The 20,823-nt window shown below is 38.5% G+C and overlaps 1 protein-coding gene across 3 annotated transcripts; it reads right to left on the bottom strand.

The window, feature by feature from the left end:
* Positions 1 to 595: 595 nt before the first annotated feature.
* On the bottom strand, positions 596 to 20,725 carry ESD (esterase D). 3 transcript variants are annotated; one of them, XM_039353311.1, is made up of 10 exons: positions 20,596 to 20,719; positions 13,592 to 13,632; positions 12,821 to 12,893; positions 9,507 to 9,595; positions 8,070 to 8,168; positions 6,643 to 6,767; positions 5,490 to 5,609; positions 3,303 to 3,401; positions 2,042 to 2,209; positions 596 to 827 (listed from the first exon to the last, which is right to left on the bottom strand). In XM_039353311.1, exons 3-10 carry the CDS (start codon positions 12,886 to 12,888, stop codon positions 747 to 749), a joined length of 849 nt encoding a protein of 282 aa, XP_039209245.1. In that variant the 5' UTR covers positions 12,889 to 12,893; positions 13,592 to 13,632; positions 20,596 to 20,719; the 3' UTR covers positions 596 to 746. The 3 variants fall into 3 exon arrangements, with proteins under 3 accessions (XP_039209245.1, XP_039209246.1, XP_039209244.1); XM_039353312.1 differs by having other exon boundaries at positions 13,592 to 13,629; XM_039353310.1 differs by lacking the exon at positions 13,592 to 13,632 and having other exon boundaries at positions 20,596 to 20,725.
* Positions 20,726 to 20,823: the final 98 nt, after the last annotated feature.

The following is a 20,823-nucleotide window of genomic DNA, read 5'->3' as shown; positions in this document are numbered from 1 at the left end:
CTTTTACTGAAAAAAACTTAATGTTTTCATTTTTGTCATTTCCATTCAAAAATACATAGAGCAAGACAGGGATCCCCAACCTGTGGGCTGTGGCCCGATCCCGGGCCGTGGGCTCGCCAGCGGGCCACGGAAATGGCTGGCCAGTGCACGCATGTATGGGCGCGCATTCCCACTTGTGTAGCACCCGTGACATTTGTGCATGTGTGTGGGCACAACTGGGGCCGCTAGCGCTGAGCAGGTATGCACAGCCTGTTTGCGCATGTTTGAACGGGGCCACTAGCCGCCATGGGTATGCAGCAGTTCATGATGTGGACGGCGCTAGCGCATGTGCAAATGGGACTGCTAGTGCCGTGCTAGTGGATGTGGCCCTGTTTGTGTGCGTGGGCATGCATGTGCATGTCCACCAATTTGGAAGCTGCTCTCCTTCCCTCCGGCTGCAAGCCCAGAAAGGTTGGAGACCTCTGTAGTAAGATATAACCATGAGGTATGCCTGGGGACATGAACATGAAAGTATGTAAATTTATATATCCATATTACAGTTGCAGTCTTTATTGCTTTGTGTATCTGAAAGAGTGATGATCTAATTCATTCAAAATTAGACAAGCATGTTAAAAATATTTATTTTGAATCATCAGGACTTCATTGCAATTTGTAGAAATAGTAATCACAGAGAGAATCTTTGCTGTTTATTTCCACTGATCTCTTCAAGATTTTTTATTCTCAGACGTTCCCATAGGGAGACTCAGTCAAGCATTGAGGTATTTGGCATGGTGTCTGATATGGTCATTAATGAACGTTGCAATAAAGTAGTAACTGTGATCGTAGCCCTAAAGAGAGAAAAAGACCAGATGGCTTCAAAAACCAAGCAACAATGTCAGAAGCATATGCATGTAAGACTCCTTTACAACTATCACTCTGGCAGGAGAAGATATTCTCCACCACTAAGGGGAGCTGAATCACAAGCACATGGTAAGATCTGAAATCACCTCCTCATGAGTTTCTCAAATGAACAGGAATCTAAGGCTTTAATCTCATGTAATACATACCCAGCTGTACACAAGCCTCAACGGAAAGCATAGGATTGTAGTATAAATGTTTAATATTTCTTTTAAAACTTAATTTATGGCCAATTGGGTGCACAGTGTTTCAAACCTGAAACACCTGTTCAACGTTATTGTGAGTGTGCTGATCCTGTTCTGGAAATGTTCCAAATACTTGTAAATTGAAACAGCCATTCCAAGTTTGGAATGGTTCCAAAACAGTCAAAATTCTTTGGGAAAAGGCGGAGGGCCCATCTGAAACTGTAAACAACTGCAGAATTTGAAAACTCTTCCACACCCATGGCTTTCTCCTTTGTGTACAATATTTAACCTCATAGGAGTCTCTCATTCACTGATATTGCAAACCCAGAAAATTACATTCCAAATCTTTAAAGCCACTATTTAAAGCCGTGTCAATCCTAAACCTAATCAGGCAGTGGCTTTTCTTTCAACACTGCACTGTAACTGGGCTTCTGAAAGATTTCCTATGAATTAGCTGAGTTCCTAACATGTAATTCTTTTTCTCCTACTTTGTTCCTCCCTTCTAAAAGGTTTGACTTTAGTTGATAGTACTGCACTGAAGACACAGAAATCATAATCCAAGTACAAACATTTTTTTATGATTTCCAGCTGGTTTGGGAGCAACCAACCAGAACAAAGAGTTTCTTCTTTAACATTCACGTTACTGGGAGTGAATGGGCTACAGACCAAAGCATGCAGCTGATTATCGGCAAGCCAGAATTCGTCAGTGTAGAGCAAAGCCAGAAAAAGTCTGATTAACCACTAACGTTCCTAGATGCTTTAGCTCAACATTTAGTGAGACGGGAAAATCTGTATGATCCGTGCACAATTCTAACACCTAGATTTTCAGTTTCTCGAAACCTATGTGGTTATTTAAAAACCCATTTAATTAAATAATCACTTTTTACTTATCTGTCCCTTTCCGAGTGAGATTTAAGCACTACATGCAAACAAACTAAAACCCAGCTTTGGAGCATTACCTGCTGCAACCTAAAAACTACTGGGATTTTCTGTTCTGTGCAAGCAGCAATGAAATTATCGGGTAGTAACTGTCCTGCTGTAAGGAACTGATCATCTTTGCCTTGGTCTATTAGGATATCCAGAGGAGAGCCTTGATAGGTTTTCGCAATGTGTGTGGCATCGTAGGCCTACGAGAAGAAAAAATGCATTAACTTCTAACAATAGCATCAGCCTGGCCAGATTAATAGCCATAGCAATAGCACTTATACACTGCTTCACAGTGCTTTACAGCCCTCTCTAAGTGGTTTACAGAGTCAGCCTGTTGCCTCCACCAATCTGGGTCTTCATTTTACCAACCCCAGAAGGATGGAAAGCGAAGTCAAACTTCAGCCAGTGAGAATCGAACTGCTGAACTGCTGGGATTCTAACCATTATGCCACCCTGGCTCATATAAGGTGAGAAAGACAAAGGGGAGCGCAGACAAAAAGCAATTTCACACAACTGGCTTATAACCACTTGGCATCTATTAGGTACAATGGAATGCATATAATTTGAATTCCCTTTGGTTTTAGAAATCCCAAGAAGGGAACAAGTTCCCTTTCATTTGCAGCCACTACCAGCTGGAAGAATAAAATACTTTCAGTCTGGCATTCATCTGTCAGAAGTATTAAACAGAAGGATCTAGCATTCCAACCTCACATCTCCCTGGCATCAACAAATAAGTATTAATCCATTTTTTCTGGCAGTAGCTGCTTTTAAAGTCAACATCCAGATTGTAAATCGCTAGCTATAAAATGATAGCTATAATTACTTTAAAAACTCAGTCAAAAATAGATGAATAAGGAATATCTACAGGTGTACAAATATTTTCAAATTGAAAACACATCTTTTGCTTTCAAAAGAAACTATTTCCAACCATATCAAAGCTGGAAACACTTGCACCTGAAAACAGGGCATTTCTAAAATGAAACAGAGTTGCTTTGGACGCAAAACACATCCAAACAATCAAAGCATTTTGAATGGGGAACTGATTGCAACTCAAAATAGGGAATTTTAAATTTGAAATGATCTGAATTAAAAACACTGCATACTTTTAACAAAACTGATATAACGAGTGTTTTTGAATGCTGAAAGCTGATTTGTATAACCTTTGTCTGCTGGTGGAATCACAACTGGACTCTGCATGGTTAGTTTTGAACTGATAGAAATAATTTATTGACATTTTTAAAACAACTGCAACTTATTCCATATTATATATGGGATGACATTTTCAGTACATACTTCCCAATTCGTGGTGTTCGATCCTAGATATCCACTAAAAGCCTTTTTCCCCCATGGACACTGCACTGGGTTGCAGATTGGAGCAAATGCTGAAACAGACTATTTAAATATTGATGATTAAAGATTCAAAGTTCTTGCATTACAATGTGAAAATTATTTTTCTTCTAATAAACATTTATGAAGTTGCCATTTATAGAGTTCCAGAACATAGCTGTTTATTTTTCCACTTAGATGTGTTAGATATACAGTACATAGTTCTAAAGAGGGAAGTGATAAAAGCTTGTTTGTAATTGACGTAAAAAAAATTGGAAACTGCTTTTTTAACTTTTCTTTTTTCTCTTTGCTTCTAGCACTTTTTCTATCTTTGCTTTGTTTTTCTTTTATATGTTTATTCTTTATCATCTAATTATGTAAAAACTTTCAATTAAATTATTTTAAAAGATATATGGGAATACAAGAATAACAGAGTTGGAAGGGACTTCTAGTCCAACCCCCTGCTCAAACAGGAAACTACACCAGACATGTCAAACTCATGATATCACATGACGTTGCACAATGTATTGGGATGGTTTTGCCATTGCTGGCAATGGGGTGGGTGCAGCTTCCAGATGACGCATCTGGCCCATGGGCTGGCAGTTTGATACCCCTGCTCTATACCATTTCAGACAAATGGTTGTCCAATCTCTTTTTAAAAAGCTCTAGTGTTTACTAGGACATAGTAAACATTTGTTATTGTTGAATTTATATCATACAATTCAACATGGCAAAAATATCTATTCAGATCGTATCTTGAATAAGACGTCTCACATCCGATATTAATTATAAAGCCCATATATTCCACATGTTTAAGAAGTTGCTCTAATCACTCAGCACTGAGTGGGATATACAATTAAGGCAGAATTCAGATGACTGAACAAAAACCCAGATTAGTAATACCAATTTTCCAATTTCATACTTATAACAGCATTGACACCTCTACCTAAAGAAATAGCTGCTTCTTGAAAGACGTTTAATCCGGTTGGTAGCAAAGATTTTCAAATTAATATTTGAACGATTAATTTGAGACAGTATAGTTGTTTCTAACTTTATTTTACAAAATATATTTTCCTTTCCTTTACACAAGGATGCCTGCCATTCTTCATTATAAGGCAGTGATGGCGAACCTTTTAGAGACCGAGTGCCCAAAAACTACCCCCTGCCCCCGCTCTGCCTGCTCCGCTCCTGCCCGCCTCCTGCCCCACCTGCCCGCAGGACCATGCACCGCCTCCATGGCCCGCCGCAGATGGCCCAGGGAGCAGCGCCATGGCACCCATGCCCTCCGCCCACAGCATCATCTGCACGCTATAAGTCATGAGGGCGGAGTCTTTTCCCTGCTGCCTGTTTATGTCCTTGGCTGTGCTGCTCCATGCAGGCCGCACCCAGGGGCGACTCTCCTCCAGGGAGGCTGCTGGTGAGGGGGCTGCGAGGGGAGGTGGGGCTGGGGCAATGGCACATGTGCCCACAGAGAGGGCTCTGAATGCCGCCTCTGGCACACCGGCCATAGGTTCGCCACCACTGTTATAAGGCAATGTAACAGGGGGGCCCTCTAAGAAACTTCATCTGGCTCCAAAGAGGGAGATGTCCCATTTCCAAGAAACGAAAACTTTATTTATTGATTTGATTTCTATACCTGTCCATCTCAACAAGTGACTTTGGGCAGTGTACATCATAATGACTGGGGTCTGGATGCAAGCTCAGCTCAAGTACACAGTTCTCTAAATATTTCTCATAGCCTCTTCATATTGTATTTTAGGAATAAAACCCATTTAGGGGGCACAATAAAGGGTGGAGTAATAGATAGATAGAATAACTCCCTCAATTTTATTAAATCCATTGAACTGATTTATTTAGACTTTTGTTGACAGTCTAAATATTTACAATCTTGTCACATTCTTTTTTAAACATTTGCCCCAAAGCTTCTCAAAACCAACATTAGTTCATCCTGTCTTGATTACTGTATTTATGTATGTATGTGTGTATTTAACCTACATGGCTGCTTATCGCACACACAGCTCCTAGGGAGGTTAAACAACCAGTAAAAACCAGAATAAAAACATAACAACCCTTCCCCCACCAGGTGCCAGACCAAAACAAACTTATCAATTATTCCTTGATTTTAATTTGACACATTAATACTTTGAATCTTACTTTATATTTTCCAGGATTCTTTAGGGCAAGGATGAGAGCCCCATGGCCTCCCATGGAATGGCCTGAAATTGACATCCTTCCAGAATCAACTGGGAAATTGGCATTGACCAGATCAGGTAACTAACAAGACAAAGAAGAAAAAAAAAGTCAGCATGCTTACATTTTCTCCTGCATAAGATGAAAACACATATTTACTCTCATCTACATAGAAATAAATGGTTCTTTGTCAATTACTGTGTCTAAAAGTGGCAGGTTTACAGCATACAAGGCTTTTTTAAAAGATACAGATGAGTAAACCTTTAGTAAATTTATCATAGATGTACTTTTAAAGCCCTTAATATATTAAGGGAGCATTCAAGAAGCATGGTAACTCCTTTCATCCTCAATGAAATGTATGTTGTATTTCTTGCATTGAAGTAAACCAGAAAGTCACTGGTCTGCGATCAGACTGAGATAAACGAGAGAAAATTGAACTAGCGCATCTTTACTAATACTATACTACAGTCTGTAATTATATTATGGTAATTGTAGATCTCACTCTCTCTTTCCCACCCACCCTCCACTTTTTCCTCACCCTCTTTTCTTCAATTTCTTCAATTCATTTTTTATCAGCATTTCTCAAACATTTGAGAGTCACTGTCCCCTTACTTGTTTCAAATTCTTCATAACACCCACAGCCCTCGGTGTGTTTGTGACTAACAATTCTTTTAAAAAATATTTATTGCGCATTTATTTCTTTGCTAACAATTAGTTAAGTCTCAAAGTTACAAGTCATCATAGTAATAACTTAATATTTTAATATTTAATGTGTAGCCAAGTGTCCACACATGCTTTTGTGAATCATATAGTTGCACTAATACCCAGCACAATCGTATGAGTCACAGCATGCAGTCAAAGCAGTCCAAAGCGTGATACTGTTTTGAGCATCTAATGATATATTTATAATAATCAAAGTGCAAGTTTTACACACACACAATAACATTTGATGGATAAGTGATGCATAATCTCCTGCGTTTATTATACTAATCCCCCTCCTGTTACCCTCTCTTGTCATCTTATGCCAACCCCAGCTCTCATCCAACATCCCTCTGCATAATTCAAATGTCCTCCAGAGGGCAGTATCACCAATTTAGATTAATGTAATTCTAATTACCTCATCTTTTATGTAAGAGTACATGCGATAATTTGTTTTCCATAATTCTTCTGTGGCATCTACATAAAAACTGGCTCCGGTGCCAAAATCCCAGCTCTCATCTTCTCCTTGAATATTGCATCCACCTGCCACAGGGAAAAAATGTTATATCAATAATCAGCAAAGTACAGGAGCAGAGGCTAATGCTTTGTCTTCATGAGGAGGAGGGCTAACCACAGGGCTAGGGGGAAAATAGCTATCTCAAAATCAATAATATCTTCTGAAACTAACTGCTATGCAGAAAAATCTATACCTGGTAACTCTAAAATCCTTGCAGAAACTTTGCTGAGCTGCGGAAAGTCAGTTCTGAAACTTGAAGTAAGGGCTCAATAACTGGCTTTATGTGTGGTAAGAAAAGACAGATATTCAATGCAGGTGCACATTTTTTCCCAGTAACATGACAAGTTCTTGGAAAAACTTATTACCATATGACTGGATCGCTCTTAATCCAGAAAGAGCCCGCCCAGAAAATATTCATCTTATGTAGGAATGTAGCCATTATAGTTCACGACCTAGTCTTCGAATTATACCTACAGGACCTCCTTCAAAATCTATCTACCATTCATATTGATGAAAGACCCCCAATGTGCTAAATTTAATGGCTGTCAGTGGAACAGGATCACCCAGTCACTGATAAACTGGCTACAGTTATACACAAGAAGCCCATCCCCCAAAATGATCTGCTGTTCAGCCTCTTTGCTAGACATGCTACTCAATGACCACTACTTCATTTCAGGAGCAAAACGTAGGGAAAGCGGGACAGGAGGATAATAATTTCCGCTATTAATGTTGAGAAAGTTTAAACCAGTTATTGTCAAAAGTAGCAGCAGATACCCTAAACCTGAAATTTTCACCAGATAAAATAAGTACTATTTATACACAATTTGTACCTGCAGATAGTCCTCACAACCGTAATGAAGCCTGCCCAGTCATAAATTAGGTTACCCACATGACCGACCCAATTCTATAACTTACTTTGCAACAAGTGTTAAGTGACTGCAGCAGTCATTAAATGAACCAATAGTTTGTTATGGGGCCAGTTTTGCTGAAAATTGAAAATAAATTCCAGTTTTCCACAAAACTGTCAAACTGTCCCACATGATCACAGGATGCTGCAGAGAGCCATAAATGTAGGACAGTTGCCAAACACCAGCTAGGTGGTCATGTGACCATGAGGGGACAGCAGCCACTGGAACTTTGGAACTGAGTTCTAAGTACCCCCCCCCCAGGGAAGTCCATTGTAATTCTGAATAGTTGCTAAATAGCTGGTTGTAAATTGAGGATTACCTGTACAACCTGGATTAAGTCTACTAGAGTCAGAACATCTGTATCGAACAAAGCAATGAGTAAACCAGTTAAAAGCTGGTGCTTTTTAATAAACCACTTACGTGGGCTGGTATCTGGAGCGACCACAATAAGGCCATGTTCAGCTGCAGCTTGATGGAAACCAGCTTTAGATATAAAGTTTTGTTCTGTACAAGTGAGCCCTGAGAAGAGAGCAGAGCACCCTATATTACAAGCACTGCCAACAGCATTCTTTATCCCTAGGCCAGGAAGATATTCTCTGTGCCTAAATAAGAGAACATTCCTGGTTACATTTTCATTTCATGGGGGGAGGGGGGGAATGAATCTTTATTTGGATTCTAGATTCCAATGATCAGATCTAGTTAGGTATTTATATGCTCAAGTGTTCCTAAATTTTGGGAACTTTAATAATTCTGGGAGTTGAACCTCTTAAAGTTCCCAAGGCTGAGAAACACTGTATATACTGCTCCAATCACCAGGTTCTGGCTAGTTTACAGTCATCATAAACAAATAAGACATAAATTCATAAAACTCCCAGAACCGCTGCAATGATTCTCATGCAAGCTAAAATAAGGAAAATAAATGAGTAGTAACTCTCCTTGCCCCCCCCAAGTCCCCAAATCAGAACTGCTACAGTCCAATAAATACTCAATTGTATACAATAATTTAGATCAGTGGTTCTCAACCTTTTTAATGCTGCGACCCCCAACTGGTCGTAAGTCGAGGACTACTCAACTGGTGCAGCACCATTTGCAGAATGGGACTTTTGGTGGGCTCAGCAGGGCAGAGACAGCCTGGACAATTCCTATTGGCTTTTGAAAGCCAATAGAATTAGACTCTATTCAAGAGAGTCTATTCTATTGGCTTTCAAAAGCCAATAGAATAAAAGGGAGTAGCACAGCTAAGGAAAAGGGGGAAAAAATGGTGGACTGCGTTGTTTGGCGACCCCCGTGAAATGGTCGTTCGACTCCAAATGGGGTCCCAACCCACAGGTTGAGAACCACTGATTTAGATTGAGAAGTAGTATTCAATGCAGAGAAGGTCAGTAGTGAAATCAAGGGCCTTTCTTTAATTCCTTGATGCTACAAACAGAGAGGATGTATGGCTCCCCTTTTGTTAAGAGATCTACTGTAGGGAAGCCCCAGAGCTTTTTAACATGTGATAGATCAGCAGAAAGAGAAACAAAGCTGGAAAGGCATCTCCCGAGCAAGGACACCTTTCATGTCTGTCTATCTGTCTGCCTGTCTGTGTGTCTCTATCTCTATGTTGCCCAGATATAAACATCTATTTCAACAAGCCAGAGTATTAGAAATTCTGCCTAATACTCAACAAGGCTCAGCTGACAATACAGAAAATCTGTCTTCTTCAATACTGATTCACATATAAAAAGCACACAAAGATTCCTAACCTCAGGCCACATGCTAGTCTGTTTTACAGAGCTGTCTTAGTTAGACTAAATAAACAACTGAATTTTAACCATCATAACCAGGCTTTTCACACAATAACTTCAAAATACTCACCTGACAGCCAGTACAACACAGGACATTTCTCAGTTACTGCCTTCGGCGGCAAATAAATCCCAAACTTCATTTTACATTTCAGCTCCACACTGTTAGGAACAATATTTCAGTTAAGACAGAACATTTTTTTAAATATAATGTTTTTATTTGTCCGTTTATTACTACTTCAGCAGTTTTACCATTTACTCAGAGAATTCTGGCTTTGGGGGCTGATTAATATATAATAAACACTAAATCATGAGTGTCCGCCCTTGCTTGGGCTGCATTGAATGAAGAGGAATTGTCTTGGGCCACATATAAATATACAGGTATATAATATACTTAATGTATATAAATAACAAACTTCCCTTATTTTTTAATATTTTTATTATATCGCATGGGGGTCTCATTATTATCTGTCCTGGGCCACATGTGGCCCATCTACTCTGGGTTGAACACACCTGCACTAAATAATCTAATCTAATCTAATCTAATCTAACCTAACCTAATCATGCATTTAAATTAGAGTTTCTAAAAATTCATGTTTGAACCAGATCTTTTTATCATTAGTGTCTTCTTCTTGCAGGGAGAAACTATACAACTAATTTGGCAGAAAATAATTAAGGAAAAACTTAAATAATTAAGGAAAAATTCTAACTTATTGACACTTGTAAAAGGAATGGGAGGCACTCCAGCACAGAGACTGAAGGAAACAGAGTAGGAGCACCACATCAGAAATAACATGTTATCTTTTCAAGCCAACCAACATTTTAAACATAAAGCCTGATAAGCCAAAATGATGTAGCATGAAAATAAAACTGCTAATAGAGAGTCAGTTTGGTGTGCTGGGATTAAGGCATCAGACTAGAAACCAGGAGACCGTGAGTTCTAATCCTGCCTTAGGCACAAAAACCAGCTAGGTGACTTTGGGCCAATCACCCTCTCTTTAGCCCAACTATCTCTCACAGAGTTGCCATTCTGGGGAAAATAGGGGGAGGAGGGAGTATTAGGTATATTCACCCCCTTGAGTTATTTATAAAAAAAACTAAAGGTGGGATTAAAAAATTAATGTCATTAAAGAACACACAATAATATTTAACTATTCTTTTAATATCACCACTACCAACATATTATTGAAAAATTGACAAGCACACTTCTAGTGGGTTTAAAGGACAGAATTAAGCTATAAGGAAAAGAGCTAGGAAGAGACTTAGTTAAAAAAAAAAACCCAGCATAATGCTTTTTGGAATGCATCTTTTATTAACAGAAGAATCTTGAAGAAGTGAAGATTTAAAAAAAAAAAAAAAAAATGGGGAGGGAAGCATTTTGTTGCTGATTTTTTTTCCACTGTACTTTCTGTTCCAAAGAGACCATTTGGTACAACACTGGGAGTAGATGAAGAAAAGGTAATTTGAGAAACATTGCTTTCTCTGCTCCTTTCCATTCACAGGAATCTTTGCTAAATCACAAAGTCTCCTCTAATCAGGACCTACCAAAAATGCCAAGATGATAAATCCAGAATTCTCTTTCTACAAAAGCGCTGCTCTCTATTCTAGAAGCTCTAGTCCCAATACAACTACCCCCTCCCCCAATATTTTGGCAAAGGATTATAAATGTAGAAATCCAAGAAAGCAAATGCCACCATTTTAGTTTCAATAATGCTTAGCACTCCTGATTCATGTTAGAACAACCACCGATGCTGTCATTTTTTAAAGAAAATTTGCCCACATTAGTTATAAACGGACTATTCAGACTAGCAGCATTCTTTAATGCAAGTTTTTTCATAAGTCTCCCTGCTATACATAATGCAACTTCTTCCAAACCAAATGTGTACAGAATCTCAGATTAGTTGAACTTTGGTGTTATGAAAGTTTATGTTCCACTGATTTCAGCCGAACTTAGATGCAAACTTAATTAATCTCAATTTATACCATGCTGGACCTTAAAGAAGCAGGATAAGAAGAGTATTGACCACTTTGAACTTTGCTATTGGAGAAGATTCTTGAGAATGCTGTGGACAGTCAAGAAAGCCAAACTGATGGATCCTTGAACAAATTAACCCAGAATTCCCATTCAAGACACAAATGACCAGGCTCAGATATCCTATTATATAAAGCTCTCCAGAAATGGCTTTAATGCTGGGAAAGGTGGAAAGGAAGAGGAGGACAACCAGCAGCAAGGTGGATAAACTCAGTTACAGTGGAGATGAGTGCACCATTGGGAGACTTGAAAGAACAGGTTAGGTCGTCATGGAGAAAATCTATGTGATCACTAGGAGTTGAAAATAGCTTGATGGCACACAATCAATCTAATAAATACAATGTTAGTGCTCTCCTTTTTTATTTTGAATGTTTTATTGATTTTTAACATAATCACCTTAAATGTTTGGTAAACAGTGTGTTGCCTGGGTTAGTATTTAAAAAACAATCGATGACAATTTCTATAATTCTATAGTCCTTATTATGGCTTTGCTTGATTTTCTCTTCTTCCAATAATATTCTCTTTTGCCACCCTTAAATTAATACAGTTCTTATTATTTGAATAAATGACAATTAAATATAAACATTTTGTTCGTGTTTCTGCAAATAATAATCATGTCAATATAAAATTTCTTTTCTGATTAATCATCTTGGTTGCCTGGTCATAGATCCCTGTTTACGAAGTTCTTATTTAAATTTGTTTTCCCCACAATATTCAAAGCATTCTTACTGGTTAAGATTTTCTCAAAATTAGTTACAGTTAAGTATTTAAATCTTTTTTCTCATACAAGCCATTCCAACATTTTTACATTTCTCATATCTTAAAAAAAGAAAAAGAAAAAAACAAGCAAATTTCCCTTGTAAATGGAATTCATTCAAAGGAGAGCACTAACATCTTTCATCTTTCTCTTTAGGAAAAATGTTTGGTTAAAAAAAAAAAATGAGGCTAAAGTGAGAATTAAGAAACTAGATGATAGGATTTACCAGAGGAAATATTTAAAAGTTAAACATTTGTTTGAATATGGTTAAAGAAATAGAAAGAATTTGAATATAAATGAAGATTAGTTTAAGAGGGATGAACCCCTCAAGTAACAAAGTATTTATTTTGTGTTTTGTTGTTTGATATGAGAAATATAAAAATGTTGGGATGGTTTGTATAAAAGAAATGTTTTCTTTGTTTTTCTTTTCTCTTCGTTTTGAAAGAAACATATTCTTTTTCAAGTCTTTCTATCCAAATGTTTTCACTGCTACTTTTACAACTGCAGTGTTTGAGTCATTTTATCTGTCTGTCTATGTATCTTGTGATCAGTTTGCTAACAAGAAGGCAGTATAAAATTATTTAAATAGCATATTAACCTGTCATGTTCAAACACCTTCTGAAAACCTCCAAAGCATTTGTTGGTAGAAACTTCCTTCAAGGCCATGATCTCTGTTGAGGAAAAAATAAATAAATTTTGTAAGTTAATTTTCTTCAGCCAAACCATACACTTGCGTATAAGCACGTTAGTAATATTTAAATTGTTCAAAAAAAAAATCGTAGATTTTGAAATAACAAAATTGCTTTAAAGTGCTAACATGAAAACATATATCACAATTTAAAACGATATTATCTCCCATCAACCTTCACTTTTCTCCCTTCCTCTTCACAGTTGAAAACAATTAAAACTCTTTTCATCACATACAGTATTTCTTGTTAAGCAGAAACTTTCACAAATCAGTAAGCCAATAAATGGAAGTGCAGAAGACACGAGTAGTAGCTACTTTAAAATAAAGAGGGCTTGTAGGACTAAAGATACTGGGTTTAGAATGAAAGAGACTCAAATTTCAAGTCCACCCTCAACAATGTAAACTGACTGGATCTACTGTTAAGGGGAAATTGAGCAAAGGAGATAGCTGCTATATTCACTTAATTATTGCTTATTATTTTATAACCCACTTTTCACTTAAGATTTCAAAATGAAAAGAAGTATACAGACTTCTTTCCTTTTTTTTCTTGGTGTGAAGTGGGTTGAAAAAGGGTAACTGCCCAACATTATCCAGTGAAAATCTATGGCTGAGGGTGGGCTAGAATTTGAGTCTTCTGATCTTAGTTTGATACCTTAACCACTACGCTACACTGCATCTTACCTTGAGTTTCTGGAAGAGAAGATGGAGATAGAAATCACCTGCTAAATTAGATAAAATAAAAGCTTAGAAAGTAGAATTATTCCAGTACTGCAGATCTTTTCCAACCAATATAGTTGACTGAAAGGTTTCCAACCAATATAGTTGACTGAAAGTGGTGGCGAACCTATGGCACGTGTGCCAGAGGTGGCACTCAGAGCCCTCTCTGTGGGCACACAGGCCATGCCCTGGAGATGGCAACGTCCCTCTTCAACCAGCCGCCCACTAACTCAACGAGGTTCCACATGGCCAGATGCATCCCGGCACCCATGCACTCGCTGGCCTCTGTGTGCAGAGTTCGATGGTGTCAGGCAGCAACTGCCCCTGCCACACCTTGCCCTGTGACAATGGCACCCCCACCCTGCCTCGCCTCACCCCACAGGACGAGCCTCCTGCCCACCGCCCCACCTGGCAGAGACCCCCTGGATCTCCCCCAACCCTGCCCGGCCCCCACAGGTGTCCCTCGAGCAACATCGAGGTGATCACACCCACCTTGGCCACTCCCACCCAATCTGCCATGACCACCAAAGCCATGCCCACCCAGTGGGCCACGCCCACCTGGCACCTGGAGATAAATAAATGGGTTTGGGGTTGCAGTTTGGGCACTTAGTCTCTAAAAGGTTCGCCATCACTGGTTTATACTTTCATGAGCTATCAGGATAGCTTTCTCCCCATCCTAATTTAAAGTCTACATGAATCAAACCACTCTACGGATCTGATGAAGTGAGTTACAGCTCACAACTTATGCCTTTTAATAACATGTGTTAGTTACAAGAAGTACTATCAGATTCCTTTTGATTTTTTGTTATCAGACCTGGTGCTTTGCTTACATTTGACACAGAAACTCTTATTACTTCAGTCAGAATCCATGGCCCTTCAGGCGGGTGGAGAAGCATTCTTATATTAATATTTACAATTGCTTTACAAGCCCTTGAAAAGGAGGAGAGATTTTGGAACACAGCCTTGCCTCAAGGCCTAACACAAATTAGCCTGTGGTCTACTTTTGGAGGTTGGGGTCCATGCCAGGGATAGAAATCAGACTGAATTCCATTTAGAAGTTCCTGCCAAGAAAGTAACTGAAAAATGCTGTGGAGAGGGAAGGCGAAAATTCAGCTCTTTTGCATTTACAGTACTTACATCCATTTACGGTACTTCTATTTTCATTTTAATTTCTTCCCAAGACTTTGCAGAAAATGAACCAACACTACTTTTGACTTTTCCTACCAGTATTTGTGCTCCATGCAAACTGAATCTGATAAATGATTTTTGCCATAATAATTGCTGTTCATAGGAAGGGGGGAATGTCATAATAATAATAATGCTTGATTTCCACTTTACCTAGAAATTATACTTCTGGAATAACCATTTACAAAATGAAAGTTTGGTATGGATTTTGTTCATCTGTCTTACCTGAGCTGTTTAACACACACATCTTAAAACTTTTCCATCATTTTCATCCATTTAACATGGCACAATTAAAGTTACGTAACACCAGACTGTTGATTGGCTTGCTGAGCAACAAGCCATGAACTGCAAGCCACAATAGTAGGAGTCTGCCCAATCCATTAAACCAAAACCAAAATAAAATAAATCACAGGTTGGCTTAGCAAAATGCCTATAGCAATTTAGGGAGCATTTCAATTTTTCTCAAGTAGATGAAGTGAGCAGAAACATCCTGAATCCTCTCTTGTGCAAGCAGGATCCATACCACAAAAGGAAATATAATTCACTCAGCTCTGATTAAGATACCATTGAAAATGGGAAATCCCCCAGTTCAGTTTTCAACGATGTTATTCTGCCTGTTTGCTCTTCGTACGTTCAAAGCTTTTGGCATCAGAATTACCTCTCAAAGAGGGGAACAGAAGCATCCACAAACAATATCTTGGAGCTCTGCTCTTTAGATTCATTAAAATGGCATGATGCTACCAGGACAGAATGAGCAGCATCAGAAATAAGGTTACCAATTAAACACCTCCATTTATGGCTTTTGCATCTTCACATTACACTTAAATGCAAGAATACAAGTTGTGTAATTAAGAAAAACTCAGTATATTAAGAATAAGGGGAAAATGTTCTGATGAAAAAAGTAATCTTATACAGGTAGTCCCCGACTTACGACAATTGAGCCAAAACTTTCAGCTGTTAAGTGAGAATTTATTAAGTGAGTTTTGCCCCTTTTTAAGACATTCCTTGCCACAGTTGTTAAGTGAATCACTGCAGTTAATCAGTTACTGACCTGACTGTTAAATGAATCAGGCTTTCCCATTATCAGAAGGTTGCAAAAGGTGATCACATGACCCCGGGATGCTGCAAGGGTCATGAGTACGGACCAGTTGCCAAGTATCTGAATTTTGATCACCTGATCATGGGGATGCTGCAAAGGTTGTAACTGTGAAACATGGCCATAAGACACTTTTTTCAGTGGCGTTGCAACTTTGAACGGTCACTAAATCTACCGTTGTAAGTCGAGGCCTACCTGTAATCAGTTAGATATGGGAAGGTTGTTCAACTGTAAGAAAATCATGTCTCCCTTTTCTTAGTCTTGTCACTTCCTGAATTTTTTATTTTTTAAAAAAAAATCTCATATATCATCTGGCTGGTTTATATCCAAAGATCATCAAAACGCCCTTAGGCTGCTTCCCCCCAGCTTGAGATATACTGGCACTGCAAACCTCCGTATCATATTTGAGAACAGGGCTATAAGAATATAATAGGGAGAGAAGCTGAATTATTCAGTTGTTTAATGGTGCTAGTGCAACACTAGAGCACAAGGTCTTGTGTTGGGCAATGTCTTGGCAAAAGCAGGGACAAGAGCATGGTACATCCATGTCCTGTCAAGGGGTTGGTGTCTCCCATTTCAAATTACAGCATGACCCACAGATAAGTTCAGGTTTTCTTCACACAAAAAGTAAGAAGAAAATAAAGAGGGCAACTGAATATGAAGACTAAGTTGTTTTTTCTTTCCCTAGGGCAGGGGTAGGCAACCTTGGCTCTTTTATGACTCGTGGACTTCAACTCCCAGAATTCCTGAGCCAGCATTCCAGCAGTCCACAAGTCATAAAAGAGCCAAGGTTGCCTACCCCTGCCCTAGGTCCAGGAAGTCTGCAAAACACCCTTGTCCATAAGCCAATGCAGAAACAGGATTACAATCAGCCAATCATGACAATAGCAAGAGATTCCAGGAAACTGGTCTTCAACTGAAGAATCAAGGTCACAACTACATTAAGCCTGATTTTAAGGTGGGTTATAATAGCGATGCTATCATGTCAATCAACAGCGATACACACACACACACACACACACACACACACACATATACACTTCATGCAATGATATGGTAAACAAATCTCACATCTAAAATGTAAGGTAATGATAATAAGTTATCAGGAGAAAAAGCAAGCGTTGTTTACACTGTGACATTAAAGCAAATAAATTTGTCTTACAGTTTTTTGTCTCTTACAATGACAGGTTTGCAAGTATGGGGAAGTAAAAAGAGAAAAGTATGAAAATGATACTCAGCAAGGAAGCATATTGCACTATACACAAACTGCAGAATACCAATATTCAGGCCAAATCACGCAGATTAGAGCAAGAGAGAAACTTATGTGACAATATTGCTAGGTCCAGGACATCTTTCTTTCCCACAAGCCTCTGACTTATATAAGATTCTTTTCTGCATGAGGATGAATACTGCATTCAGTTCTGGTCACCACAATACAAAGATGATGTTGAGACTCTGGAAAGAGTACAGAGAAGTGCAACAAAAATGATTAGGAGGCTGAAGGCTAAAACATACAAAAATGGTTATATGAATTGGGTATGCCTAGTTTAAAGAAAAGACTGGGGGGAGGGGGAGCACAGTAGCTCTTTCCAATATTGGAGGGGCTCCTACAAAGATGAGGGGGTCAAATTATTTTCCAAAGCACTAAAAGATAAGACAAGAAACAATGGATGGAAACTAACCAAGGAGAGAAGCAACCTAGAACTAATGAGAAATTTCCTAATGTTGAGAGCAATTAATCAATGGAATAGCTTGCCTTCAAGAAGGTATGGGTGCTTCGTCATTGAAGGCTTTCAACAAGAGATTGGACAACCATTTATCTGAATTGATATAGGGTCTCCTGCTTGAGCAGAGGGTTGCACTAGAAGACCTCCAAGGTCTCTTCCCACTCTATTCTATGTTCTATGTTTGTAACAATTACTGGAGTCCATGAAGATTTGTTTTGACAAGGATGGGCTTATAATAATATTAGTAAAAACCTCAAAACAGACAAATTAATAGAAAATGAAGAAGCTAAGTATTCTGGGACTTTAAAATACAAACAGTCAAACATGTGGCATACAACAACCCAGACTTAACAACTGTTGATAAGAAAGACAAAAAAGCCTGGACAGTGGACATTGCAGTACCTGGGGACAGCTGAATAAAAGAGAAAGAATTGGAGAAAATCACACAATACAAAGACCTGCAAATTGAAGTAGAACACCTATGGCAAAAGAAAACAAAGATAGTACCAATGGTAATAGGTGCCTTGAGTGCAATCCCAAAATATCTGGAGTACCACTTGAATACCATTAGCATTTACAAATTTACCATCAATTAACTGCAAAAGGTAGTATTATCAGAACAGCTTACATCCTGCAAGAAACTATTAACACCATCAAACAACGTCTGCGTATCCCAGGTCCTTGGGAAGGACTTGATAGGTAGACAAAAATGCCAAATCCAGTCTGAACATCTGGCTGACTGTACGATGGCCCATATTAAATGTATATGCTGTCCAACTCCTAGCAACTCTGAGCCATTAATTTAATCAGCAGCTTGCTTAATTTTCATATGCCAGGCTGCTATAGGACAATCTAATATTTTTCTCTCCCATCTATAAATGAAATGACAGATGATAATCTCTGCCAGTATAATCCTATACAGGTAGTCCTTGATTTATGACCATAATTGTGCCCAAAGTATCTGTTGGTAAGTGAAACATTTGTTAAGTGAGTTTGTTCCATTTTATGACCTTTCTTTCCATAGTTGTTAAGTGAATCACTGCAGTGGTTAAATTAGTGAAACTGTTGATACGTGAATTTGGCTTCCCCATTGACTTTGCTTGTCAGAAGGTTGCAAAAGGGAATCGTGCGCCCCTGGGGAAACTGCAACCGTTATAAATATGAGTCAATTGCCAAGCGTCTGAATTTTGATCACATGACCATAGAGATGGTACAACAGTTGTTAAGTGTGAAAACTGGTCATAAGTCACTTTTTTCAGTGCCATTGTAACTTTGAACGGTCACTAAATGAACTGTTATAAGTCGAAAACTACCTGTATTCCCACAGGTACATACAAAAAGATGCCTTGTAGAGTAAGTAGCACTGAATTTGTACCATGAAGTGAGGATTAAATGTCCAGTAAATGACACTATGCTGTAAGGATTTTAGTGCAATTTACATTTCTTTTGACAGATCGTAAGAATGACTTTATTCAATAAAAAGTCCATGAAGTACATTCTTCGTTGTTCTTTTAAAAATTATTCCACAGATAGAAAAGAGTCCTTGCACAACTTGATTATGACATTTTTAAATATTGTCTTTCCACAGGAAGAGGTATAGGTTTTCTGGAAACTGTTGAAATGAGTACTATCCCAACTGACATTTTCATCTCCACAACCATTGCTCACACATATTACTTGATATGAAAACAATTAGATTGAGTCTATGTTATGACATTTGAATAGTTTTTTTAAAGAAACTAAATGCTCAAATAAGAAAAATCTTTCTCATCAGTAAAAAATTCATCCAAGTTTTTATAGCAAGTATATATTCTTGCTACTAGATATTTTTCATACTTGTTTCCCTAGTCCAGTATGGAATGACGAGCACATATTAGAAGTTATGTACACAGATTTTATATGTAATTTTATGGGCTAGAACCAAGAGACTGTGAGTTCTAGTTCTGCCATAGACATGAAAGCTGTCTGGGTGATTTTGGGCCAGTCATTTTCTCTTAGCCTACGATGTCAGGCTCAATGTCAGGCTTTGGCAGCAAACCAATCAGACATTTTCTGTTGCAACCAATGGATCAACACTTTCTTTAAAAAAAGCAGGGCTTCCACTTGTGGGGAAAATACTAGAAAGAAAAATGTAGGGGTTGAAACAGCAACAACATACAATACAACCTGGCTGGCCACATGAATTTAACAACACAGCATTTAAAAGTCAATAGTATTCTATAATTAGTTCATGGGGAGACTCCATCATACCTGCAACATAAAAATAACTCACAATTCTGCTTAAGTATCTATTATGTATAGAATCCAATTGGATTAATGCATCTTCATGTACTCGTTTCAGTTATATTTTTTGCATTTGTATGTGCACGTGTTGTTTTAAATTCTAAGTTGCCACATTTTTAACAGGCACAGCCATCTGTGTGAGTTGGCATTACCTCAGTGAGACAGGCAATGCTGAAAAGTGAGCAGGGCCGACTCCTAAATCTGTTTTATTTTTCTCCTTTTTTTTTTGGTTTTATTTAAATTGGTGTGCAATTCTAAAACAAAACGGTTGGGAGACTGCAGGCTGCCCGGGGGGCTTTGATAGGTATCGCTATTCTCCATTTGCAGTTTCCTCTACTAAAAGCAAAGCTGAAGTCTCTCGTTTTAATAGCCTTGTAACTCTAACGTCCATGTTTAAGAATCGCGTGGAAAAATTAACGGGATATCATTAATTTATCCCAACTACTAAAACTGTTTAAAAGCTCAGCGGGTGAAAATATACGTAATTTATCCCTGGCCCTTTTACACAACTCAAAGTGGGAGTATGCACGTATTGTGGCCCCCTTCCCTTTTTAAATACATAAAGCGTAGTTTGCACATCTACATTTCAGCATGAAGAAATAAACTCCAGCTCACTATTCTTTTTATAATGATTATGGAAAGACGGGGGAAACCCGCACCGCTGCTAGCGCGCTCACCTTTATAACGGGCTTGCAAGTGTTGCTTGCGCTAGAATTAATCACTCGAGGCTCCAGATGCAACGAATCAAGGTGACTCTTCCTCACTCCGGATAGGCTCACCCACCCAACCCCAATGCTTTTATGGGATTCGTAGTTCTCTAAACCCTTTGTTTGCCTGATTCAGAACGAAGACGGGCACTCAATCTCCCAAGAAGCTTTTCGCGATCCCGTGATCGTTGCGGACTG

This window comes from Crotalus tigris, unplaced genomic scaffold, assembly GCF_016545835.1.
Source record: "Crotalus tigris isolate CLP2741 ecotype Arizona unplaced genomic scaffold, ASM1654583v1 scf7180000018510.657491, whole genome shotgun sequence".
Classification (NCBI taxonomy): Eukaryota; Metazoa; Chordata; class Lepidosauria; order Squamata; family Viperidae; genus Crotalus; species Crotalus tigris.
Note: the sequence above shows the minus strand (reverse complement) of the source record. Positions and strands in the feature narration are given on the sequence as shown.